The 12,066-nt window shown below is 31.1% G+C and overlaps 1 protein-coding gene across 1 annotated transcript; it reads right to left on the bottom strand.

Moving 5' to 3' along the window:
- Positions 1-3,494: 3,494 nt before the first annotated feature.
- On the bottom strand, positions 3,495-11,531 carry LOC110659403 (uncharacterized). The gene is made up of 8 exons (XM_021817320.2): positions 11,155-11,531; positions 10,025-10,160; positions 9,795-9,864; positions 9,544-9,637; positions 7,600-7,813; positions 5,846-5,987; positions 4,432-4,602; positions 3,495-3,870 (listed from the first exon to the last, which is right to left on the bottom strand). Exons 1-8 carry the CDS (start codon positions 11,432-11,434, stop codon positions 3,679-3,681), a joined length of 1,299 nt encoding a protein of 432 aa, XP_021673012.1. The 5' UTR covers positions 11,435-11,531; the 3' UTR covers positions 3,495-3,678.
- Between the last annotated feature and the right edge of the window lie 535 nt (positions 11,532-12,066).

Below are 12,066 nucleotides of genomic sequence, written 5' to 3'. Positions count from 1 at the left end.
TGGTTTCCTTTGTTTTTTTATCTCATTTTAAGTCATTTTTATCTCTTTTTATTGGTTTGTCAAATGGTGATTGGAGGGTCTTTTAAATGACATCATCATATGTCATAATTAAGCATTTTCCTTCATTTTCTTTTCTTCTTTTCTCTACTCATTTTCAATTCAATTTTTAGTAATGTTTATTCATATTTTATGTCATATTAATTATTTACTCAACTGTACAAGTAGGCCAAAAATCACCTCTGAAGGCGAAATGACCAAAATGCCCTCCGTTTGGCTTAACGGGTCAAAATTGTCTGTACCGATTGAAAAATTTTTCTAAATATTTTCTTGGCATTCTAATGCCATAGGAACCTCAATGACTCTTCTCTGGAGTCCCAAAAATTATTTTATGAATTTTTCCCCGAGTCTAGGGTTTCTCGTTGCGAGAACCGCAATTTCACTCTGGTTACCCATCGCTAGGGCACCGGCTCGTTTAACTTGGTTGTATTTTATTTCTAAAATTTTTACTAAATTTTTCTTATTAATATTTGAGTTATTTATGGTTCCTCACTTTAGTTTAAATATTTTTTCGAACGTTCTAGCTGTCCGGACCGACACTGGTCACCGGAGCAGTAGAATGTACGGAATTACTACAGTGAGGGTATTACATCTTTGGCATGTTTTTTGGTGTGTTTACAGTGCCGTGATCGTGAGAAAGTGTTGCTGGTTTGGTGTGAAGTTGTTCTTCCCTTGGTTGCACAACCTTGCTCATTCCTCTCCTTTGTGGCGTGTAAAACTCCTTCAAGCTTCTAGGCGTCAAATAACTCTCCATTAAAAAGTAGCAAGTTCTTCTTTATTTTTATTATTTTGACTGTGTTTTCTTTTGCTACCACGAGTGAGTAGTTCCCTTATTTAGTAGAAAGGCTTGTTGAAACCATTAAATAATTATCATGAAACTATTTTGAGCAATCAATTAAATTAGTATTTTCTTCACTTGAATATCTATATTTCTCTTTTAATTCGTTAAAAGATAGCATATTTAATTATTTAGGAGGCCTACTTCTTAATTATTCATGTATGTCAAATGCTAGTTTAGTTGATTAAGTCTATAATTGCTTGATTAACTTTACATCAGTAGCAAAGTTGATATTGTGTGAATTCATCATATTGATTGGAGATTCATGGTTTAGGTTAAATAATTATGCCGCTTGTCATGTAATTGTTATCTATAATTGGTGATGTTTTTCTAGTATATTAAAACTGTCATTGAGCTAAATCTTACGCTTGACTAAGATTGTTTAATTGCTTAGGAGTTAATTAGACGTTTGCATTGATTAATCTAGTAAGGACAAATAGGGAAATTGACGCTTGTTTAGTTTCTACAGCTAATTTATTTACGTGAATAAATTACTACATCAGTGTCAATGATTGATAATTAATTTATATAGTTGATACATATCTCTCTATTGAGTCATTTACCATATTGTGTTATTTGTATGAATTGCATTCTTATCACTTTGATCATTGGTGATTTGCATATTTTTAACTTTTAGTTTAATTTGCATAGTTTAGTTTCCTCATAATTACTAAAATTCAAAATAACAGGTTTTTTGTATTATTAATATGTGTAAATACTTGAATTCACCGTGTTAATTAATCAATCATTCTCTGATATTGACCTTTACTTACTTTTACCAAATGTTAATTAGTTTTGTAGAGTATTTTATTTAATTGATGTATTCAGCATGAATCATGTACTCAATTTTACCTATCATTGTTCCGATGAACAGGGTCAGATTTCTTTTCACAATTTTTTATAAATTTTTTTTAGAATTATTAATATACCCAGTGCCTCTTTCATGACTTCACCATGCACTCAACCACTCCCAAATACTCTCTAAGTGCTCTTAAATATATATATATATATATATATATATATATATATATATATATATATATAACGACGTTGTTCCTATAAACCTTTTTGTTCTCCATTCTCCTGCGCGGTGCCAAATGATTTTTTCTCCTTTTTAGCGTTTTTATTTTTTTACAAAATTTTTTTAAATTAAATTCTAAAATAATTAAATAACTTTTTTAACTACTTTTTTAAACAGTGTTTTGTTTAATAGTTTTCAACATTGTTTAAAATATAATTTTCAAAAGTGACTTTTTAATTTCCCAATCTCAATGACAAATGAAATTTTAATATATAATATATGAAAGAATAAATTTCTGCCTTTTCTTTTTTAATAAACATTTCACTGATATGGGATGATTTATATAATAGTCTAACTACATTTGATTAAAAAATATATATATAATATAGATATATTAGAAAATTAATAAATTAATTACTTTGTAAAAAGAAAGTGAATTATGAATTGAAACAGGCAATATCGCATGTAAGAGCTAAATTTTAAGTGTTGAATAAGATAACTCAATTTTAAAAATTAAAATTCTAAATCTAATAAATCAATTTAATATCTATTACTCTTTATTTTAAGTTAAAAATTTTGATGTACAATTTCAAAAGAATTTTAATTTAATTAAAGCTTCTAAGTGATATATAGACAAACATCATCACTTAAAATAAATTTTAATGATGATATCAAACACCCCTTAAGTGAAAACTTTGATGTTGTTAATTTAATTTTTAAACTTTTAACATTGGTACCAAAATCACTTAATTTTAATTTGAATTAAGTTATTTAATGTATTAAATTGTTTTAATAAAAACTATGCTGCTCATAAATAAATAAATTTTATGCCCTACAACATCATATTAGCGGTTTCATGTATTTTTATTAAATTTAAGAGAAATTAAGAACTAGATAATATTAAATTTTTTTTTTCGAAAAAAGAATCAGATAAAATTTAAAATTTTTTCTTAATAATAAAAATCAGCATAAATATAGTTTACCAAATACAAACCATAACCTTGCAAAACCATGTGCAAATAAGAATGATTTTAATGGTTAAACATTATAAATTAGTAGAACAAGAGGCTCAAATTATTACATTTTTTAATGTTTAAATCAATATTTAAGAATTAAATTATAAAAATGTGCAATTGTAAGGGGAAAAAAGTTAGACTAATTAAAATAATATTTATTTTTTTTTTCCCAGGTAAGGAGATTTTAACAATTAAACATGAGCGAGATTAGCCACATCAATCTCACTAACCACGGAACAAGTAAATACACTGAATTTGTCCTTGAAATTATTATCAAATGGGACATTGATTCTATATTTATCTTTGGCCTTTTGATTCAATCCACTAAAATAAAACAAGATTGCTCTGCAGCTTTGTTGATGAAAGAGTAGAATTTCAAAAAGAAGAAATGAGCAATCCATGATTCATGCCAAAAGCAGAGCTCAAAGACATGCAAGAGGTTTCAACCAATAAACTTTAATTATATTGGAGTCATCTCTAAGATCTCAAGTTCGAGTCTCAATCAAAGCCAGTTATACTAAAATGAGGTCTCTTCTTAAAATCAAAAATAAAAACCAAGAAATTTCCATCAAATTCGCAACACATTGCAATATCCATTGTCAGCATGTCTAATTAAAGACCCTTTGAATCACAGCCATCAAGAAGTCAAAAGCAAGATCATTACCTAGTTCTTATAGTTTCACAATAGTTTTAGTCAAATAGATACCTCTTATTGAAGTCGAAAAACTGGCTCGAATTAAAAAGAACTACATTATCTCAACGACAGCTCGACTAATAATGTTTCCCTGGTTGAGATCCTGGAATGCTTTGTCTGCCTCCTCAAATTTGTATTTTCTTGAAACAGCATCAGTCAAATTGAAAATACCTGTTTCTGCAAGTTTAACCAACTTGGGAAGATCCTGCCTAGCCCTTGCTCCATAAGAACCAATTACTTGAATCTGTTCCATGAGTTATGAGTCAAAGTTATGCAACAATGAGTACAGCAAACCAGTCTTAAACCAGGTTTATACTGCAACCGAGATGTTCAGCAAGAGAACTCTCCACAACGGAAATCTCTCCTCAGAACGAAAAGCCAATGGGCACTCAAAGCTATCAAATATATAGGATATAACCCCAATCATAGAAAACCTATTTTTGTTCACCAAGTCATATCAAGAAAAGGAAATCCCTACATAATGGAATTTAAAGTCCAAATAAGAATCGCAAACAAAACCTAACAAATTTTTACCCTAGATCTAATTCTATCAATCTTTGGAACATCTGCAATTGGATTCTTGGTTCTCTATAACTTTTTTGTCTCCAACTGTATATCATCCTATAGCTATTCAATATCAAATGAACTAACTCATAATATCAAATGTTTGAACTTATTTCCATCAAACCCAATAATTCTTCTATCAATATCAGTAATTACACACAGTTTCCAGGTCTTGTATCTATCCTACATCGTTAATTGTACCAATATCAATAATATTTTGTACTTACTAGCAAATACTTACCTTTCGACGAACAAGACGATTTATATCTATCTCCCCAACAGAACCAGCTTTTGCAAGTCCAATCATTACAGCTTTTCCTCCATCTCTTACACTTTGCGTACACTGAGAAAATGTTAGTGGTTTGCCCAAGGCTTCTACAGCAATGTCTACACCTCTTCCCCCAGTTATTTCCTGTCCAAGATTAGTGAATAATGTCAATTAACTTAGATCTAAAAGAAGACGAATATTGAAGTATGCTCTAAAGATTTATAAATCTACTATGGCTCAATCTAAAGATTCATAAATGTACTATGGCTCAATAGATTTATAAATGTAAGGGCTATTGCAACATGGCATCAGAAGATTAAGGTCTACACTTATAATAATAACAATAACCACAATAGTATAAATTCTATAAATTAACTTACCGCCAATTTCTTCATATTCAAGAAACAAATAAACTAACACAATTTCACTTTCTTGATATTGGGATTACAGAAAAAAAAAATATCAAAAAAATAGGTAAGCATTTACAGGAAGCTGCTGTACTTTATCATAACTGGCGTAAGTTGCTCCAACTTCGGTGCATTAGTTGATATTTAAACTTCCAGTAAACACCATTGCTTTTATTATAACTGATTAAAATGATAAAAACAAAAGTAATAGAAAGGAAAAGAAAATAAAAAAATCAATTACACAACATGCAATTGTGCAGTTAAACTTTAGCCCAACTGAACCTTCTTAACCAATCTCCTACTACTGAAATACTGCAGTTGCACATTTGCAATAGTTCTTGCTAGATGCCATTGAGAAAATGCAATTGTGTGTGTGTGTGTGTGTGTGTGTGTGTGTGTATATATATATATATTTTTTTTTTTTTCTTTTTTTTTTTTTCATTCTCTCTGCTTCATAGTTGCACTTTGTCATTTTTCCCTCGGTTACAAATTATAAGTAAAAATGATTAACTTTGAAACAAGTCCAAAAGGATAAAACAACTAAGATAATGGCACTCCTCACATTTGGAAAAATAAAAATTCAAATTTATGAAGGAAAAAAAATAGTCAAGTAGCAAGATTGAAAAAGATCACTTTCGTTATTTCAGAGAGAGAGAGAGAGAGAGAGAGAGAGAGAGAGAGAGAGAGAGAGAGAGATCACTTTTACAGTCTTTGATGCAGACCATTGCATTTCAAAAATATAATGACAACAATAATCCACCAAAATTAAGTGTATATATATAACCACAGAGCATATGGAATTGCCTCCACCAGCAGATTAATGCACTTTTCTTTTGTACATACGCATGCAAAAATAAAAACAACCTAAATGCTTCTGCAAGAGAACATCCATTTTAAAACATGATATTATCACACATTATTCATCAATTTGAATTGAAGCTTCCTTATGTCATTAATCACTGAAAGGATAAAGTACGAACTCTAATCCTTTCAATAGGATCTTCTTTCGTTGCATTTATAGTGTGAGTTGCACCAAAAATCTTAGCTTTCTGTAGTTTGTCATCCTGAACGTCCACAGCAATAATATCAGAGGCACCAAATGCCCTGGCTATCTGCAAACAACTGAAGCCATTTTTCTTGTCATGCTTATGCCAAAGTCAGTCCAATTAAAAAAGACCAGTAAACTCAAGTTCAAATCCCAATTGGAGCTAAATGAAGGGAGGCAAAAAAAAAAAAAAGAGTAGCAAATCACAAGTATATGAATTTAAATTTTGACAACATGCAGTCCAGCATATTAGTAAATAATTCATCGTACCAGTAATCTAAATCTCTAGCAGTATTCTTAGCCCTTAGAAGGTCTACATGATTTCACTTTCACTTTGTCGGGTTACATAGATTTTCAATGCCCTTTGTTTGAATGTAAATAATGAGGAAATTCTTTTTACAATAATACTAGCCACTGACATGAACTTAGAATAGGACAATGATGCAGTGAAGGGAAACTAAATTTATGAATCATTTTGATATCATTTTTCATTTTAAACTTAAGATCTTTAATTCAGATTTTATAGTACAATTTCTATTAGGAAGTGGTTTCTATTATTTAGGTATATTATTATATTGGAATAATTTAAAAGTTCTATTAGTTTTAGAACTTTTCTAGTTAGCATTTTCCTAGATAGTTTTGGTTTAGGATTTTCCTATTTTGGGATTCCTAATATTAGACTATAAATGCCTGCCTAATTTAGGCACTTTCTAGAGAGTTGTTATTATTGATAATTGAGAATTAATAAGAATTTTGAGAGTTCGATTTCTTTAACTTTGAGTGTCTATTGGTTCTACATCAATTTGGTAATCTTTTGGGTCCCAAACAAATTCCACCAGAGAAAATATAAATCTGATTTTTATTTTTTCCTTCATGGAGTGGGGATATTTCAAAGCACTATTAAGATGAAAAGAGAATGTTATAGAAAGTTATCACAACAAAAAATAGAGAGGCCTTTGAGAAATATAAGTTGGCAAAAAGAGAAGTTAAGAAAGTGGTTAGCAAGGCTCATGGTAAATCTCTAGCCAATTTCTACCAAAAATTAGGGTGCAGGGGAAGGAGGAGGTGTACAAGCCAACACGGCTGAAGGAAAAAAGGGGTAGAGATCTAACTCAGGTCAATAACATTAAATGTATTCATCCACAAACAAGGTCCATCAGAAAAGACACTTTCTTACCCATCAGAAAAGACACTTTCTTACCCAACTATTTTATCAAATGAACTTCAACCTAAATAGGAGTGAAAAAGAGTGGGATAAAGGACTTCTCTTTTATAAGAAGCCAAAGAAAGAATTACTGCAAAATCTCTTTTCATATCTGGGCTTCCTCACAGTTAAGAAACAGGAGCATGAGACAATATGAAGCTGAAATTTATCAACAAAAGGACAAGCATCTTAGTGATCTCTAAGTATTAATGCACAGCATATTTTGGGGCTCAACTATTAGCATAATGCATGCTTAATGTTCCAAAATTTTTAGGAATTTTCTGTCCTTCAAAAACTTTTGCATACCATGTACACATCACTCATTGACATAAAAATAGCATGCTCTCAGTTATCTTTTTGGTTTTAATGCATTTATCATTAAAATAGTCATAGGTGAAATCACTCCTTAAATTCTTTGTTGATAAGTCAAATAGTTATATGTAATACCAAGAATTATATAATGGAAATATAGATTCATTCTTTACCTCGAGCCAACACCTCCAATTCCAATTATGGCAACAGAATCCCCCGGATGCACCTCTGCTGCATGGGCCATAGCACCATAGGCAGTAAATACTGCACATCCTAAAATTGCAGACTCCGTGTATGGCAATGAGCTTGGTAAAATAGTCAATCCATGTGCTGGAACAACACAATACTCAGCAAGGCCTCCCATGCTATACATGAACACTGGCTTTCCTACATATGATATTAGAGAAATAGTTTTGATGATCCAATAATGGCATATATACTCAAAAAACAACACGCTTATCGCTTCTCTCCAATAGTAGAAACATATAACCAAAACTTAAAGAAGATGAAAATTGAAAAGCAGCAAAGGAAAGGAAATGAAATAATATCACAATGGGAAGCATGTGCTTGACACAACCTTATAATAATCAAAGAACCAATCAAAATATTTGTATGGGCCCAAATAATTTGTCTTACACTCTCGCATGCCCTTCATCCAAAAGCTCAATGTCAGTCCACCACAACCTTATGAGTAAGGTTTTTATGATAAAAGTGAACACACCCGAAAATTCAACCTCTAGACCACTTAGTCAAAAGGACTTTAAAATTATTAAAATGTATAATTACATTATGAGATATCTTAAATTAGCAAAATAAAATTACACTGAAAAAGAAAACATCATAATTCAACATTATTCCACTATGTGTGTGTGTGTGTGTGTGTGTGTGTGTGTGTGCGGGCGCATGGCGGTTTTGATTCAATTTGAGCAGGTTATAAAAATAAAAATAGGCAGGTTCAATCTTGTAATTTTATCAAACTGCAACTGACCAAATTTTAATTTTGGTTCTTTCTTTCTTTCTCTTTGAAACCCCTCTTTTGGAGACCCAAATCGCGTGCCCTAGCAATTTGGGACACAAACACCCCAATAATTGGATGCACAACCCATGTCACGGAACCCGCAGGGTGAGGAGTTAGTGAATCTAGTAATTATGGTACAAACTTATTTACCTGCCAAGAGATAACTTATATATATGGGCCAAACCATGAAGATTTAATAAAATTTTATTGAATATACATATTCACATTTAATATTACTAAACCAATATAATAATGAGAAGAACTACATAGAAGATGTCTACATTGAATATAAGTTTTGAAAAACATGAAACAGAAAACATCTCATGGTTTTTCTTTGCAGAAACAAACTATGAACCCACAACTCATTTTGTTCTCCATTACTAATAAATCCAAATCTAACTAGATTCCAAGAGCAATTCTGATTTTTGGTTCCATGGACAAAACAAAGGATAATTTTTCCCTTTTAGTAGTTGCATATAATTTAGAAATCATATAAGCAGCATAGTACACGTAAATTATTCTCTGGTACACAAGTAAAGGGTGCAAACTTGTCCTTAAAGGAACTAGGGTTTACTTCTAAGAACAACCACATGCAAAAACATTTTTCTTTCACAGTTGACATTCTATTGCTGCTCCATTTCTCAAACTACATTCCAAGGAAGATAAATTCACAAGCTAACAGTTTGAATGCTAATATAAAAACTAGCAGACATCTCTTTTTGTTAAGTAGATTGTAGCCAGATGCTTCATCATGAAATCAAGAGAGGTAACGTAATTGCTGCTTAGTGTGATCAACAAACACAACAGTACCTTGTATTCAATAGTGATATATTCTTTTCACATAGTATGCAAGCATATGATGGCCATTTAGATCAGCTCCAATACCCAATCATCCATCAAGCATAAATACATGAAAGACACTTTAATTAAGTAGGACAAGGGCAACAAATGTTACTAATGCAAGTAGTAACAAGTACTTAATGAGTTAAAAAAAATTATCAAGTGTGTGGAAGTTGTGATGACACATGACAACTTTGTTTGTTTTAACAGTTAAAAAATACATATAAAAATTTAATATCTCAAGGAAGGAGTTTCTTACCATTGCTGCGGAGGAATAGCCTTGTTTCACCATCGTAAAGAGTTCCTTTTGCCCGATTATAAGCAAAGAAATCCTCACATAAATCATCATGACCCTGTTCCAAATACAAAAATTAATCATAACAGGTTAGTTGTGCATTTTTATTAGAAAGCGATGATTATCGCTGCAGCATAATCAGAGGTGCTATGACAATGTTAAAGATTACAAAATGGGCCTTAATAAAAGAACATGGTATCTTAAAGTAGTAATACCTTAGAACAGTACAAGCAGTTACCACAAGGCATAATGAAAGCTCCAATAACATGAGATCCAACAGGAAATCTGGAAATAAGAAGACATAACTGATAACTCATTATTCATGTTACTTGGTATATCTTTGCACTATAAAGAATAAACTTCAAATACAGTTTATTCTTATGATTGACTTAAAAAGCATCCTATGATCTTATATAATTGCATTGAGTATGTAAGATTACTGTACCTTTCAATAATTTTGCGGTCTGTCAATGGCCCATGTTCAACAACTTCACCAGTTATCTCATGCCCAATAGCACAAGGACTAGCAAATGGAAGTTCTCCCTTTATAACATGGAGATCAGAATGGCAAACTCCACAGGCTGTTCTGAAGATACATAATATCAGAAACCATTTCAAAATAGATAGTATATTGGCCTAAGCACAACCATAGACTAGCCATGGAAACCACAATGTACCCAATGACAGAGAGAAAGAGCACAAATACTTGCGTATGCATTGAGTGCTAAAAATGAGATTGTGTCCACCATGAGTTTTGAATCGATCAAAGATGCATAAATTTCAAATGCTTGGTATCCTATGCTACTCCAGAAAAAAGAAAAAAAAAAAAAAAAAAAAAAAAAAAGCAATTGACTAGTTTGATACAATATATTTATTGCATAAGCTCCCAACTCTTGACAGCAATCAAGTGGGATTCGATCATATGGATCATTCTCCTCCACTTCACTTGGTTTAGGGCTATATCTATAAAAATGCCTAGTTCTAGTAAATTCTTCTTCACTGCTTTGCTCCAAGCCATCCTAGATCTATCCCTCATCTTTTTCCCTCCCGCAACTTATATATACTTGATCTTCCATAGCAAATTAGCAATGCCTTAGTTGGTCTACGATAGACATAGCCAAACCACCTTAACTTATCCTCAATGGTGGTTGTGTTCCACCTTCCTGTGGAAGAACTCATTCTTTATTCAGTTTTTATATATTCATGCATCCATCTCAACCACATTACATTACTGAAGAATAGCCAATAGAATTGCACATCTTATAAAACTTTCCCTTCAACTTAATTGGATTTTAAGATCACAGAAGACAATTATCACATGTCTACATATCACTGATCCTATCCTACTTTTCTTCAGTTCATTGGGTTTCAACTGGGATTTAAACTCGAAACCTCACAGCCTTAGCTATAGCTTATTATTAACTTTAATTCTACAATTAAAATCCTTGTCACTCTCACCATCCTCTCATATCCAATCTCATATGATCAATCATAATAGTCTCACAACTAATTTATTTCCCTGACTATGAACACAAATAGCGAAGAAGAAGAAGAAGAAGAAAGAAAACTCATTACCTTTGGTTTTAATGAGAAGCTCGGAGGCTTTGGGGCGAGGCATATGGAATTCTTCAATGGTGAGAGGTTGATTGGGTTCTCTAAACACAACTCCACGCATGAACCCACCTGAGCTCACATGATATGAGCTTTTTGAAATCGTCATCTCATTACCGTTATCATTCTTAATGTCACCGTTAACGCCGCCAGCATGATACAGAGCCGTAGCAACGGAAGAGTGGGGCTTTGTGGAGAGTAGCCTCTTGGTAATGGCAAAGCGAAGTAGTGAAGAAAATCCCATTTTCCTCGGATGCAAATGGCAGAGAGTAAGAACAGAGGTTTTTTTTTTTTTTTTTTTTTAAGAACAGACAATTTGCTAGTCTAATCTGTTTCGTCTTATGGGGAAAAGCACATCTACACCTAATTTGTTTATTTATTTTATTTATGAGATTTATCAATATATGTTATTTCTTAAAGTATTAGAATAAGTGGCAATTTTTTAAAAATATATATAATTTAATTAATATTTAATTATATTTTTTAACTTTAATTTGACTTAATTATAGTCCATGATTATTAATTTAATGAATTTTATATAGCATTTATAAACTACTAATATAGACTACTTATTTTTCAACAATACCTCGTAAAAGAAAAAAATTCTTGTGCTACCTTCATCTAAATTTACATGTCGTATAAGTTTTTGCATTATAATTAAAAAAAGCAATTAAAACATTTAAATAATAACAAAATTTACCTTAATTTGACTAAATTACTATTTATTTTATTTAATTAAGAGAGAAAGGATGTAGTAAGATGAATCATAAAAAAAATTATAGAAAAAATTATTGTGTTTATTAGAGATACGAATAAAATTAAGAAAAAAATTATTTAATGCATCTTAATATTTTCAAATTAACAGATAATTTTAAA

The sequence above is a fragment of the Hevea brasiliensis genome, chromosome 10, assembly GCF_030052815.1.
Source record: "Hevea brasiliensis isolate MT/VB/25A 57/8 chromosome 10, ASM3005281v1, whole genome shotgun sequence".
In the NCBI taxonomy this organism is placed as follows: Eukaryota; Viridiplantae; Streptophyta; class Magnoliopsida; order Malpighiales; family Euphorbiaceae; genus Hevea; species Hevea brasiliensis.
The sequence above is the reverse complement of the archived record's forward strand: the minus strand, read 5'-3'. Positions and strand labels throughout refer to the sequence as shown.

Coding starts and splice junctions, on each gene's coding strand:
- LOC110659403 (XM_021817320.2), bottom strand. CDS start 11,434: ATGGGATTTTCTTCACTACTTCGCTTTGCCATTACCAAGAGGCTACTC. Junction 4,603..5,845: donor ATCCTATTGAAAGGATTAGA/GTTCGTACTTTA, acceptor AATCTTGGACAG/GAAATAACTGGGGGAAGAGG. Junction 3,871..4,431: donor ATCGTCTTGTTCGTCGAAAG/GTAAGTATTTGC, acceptor CTCATGGAACAG/ATTCAAGTAATTGGTTCTTA.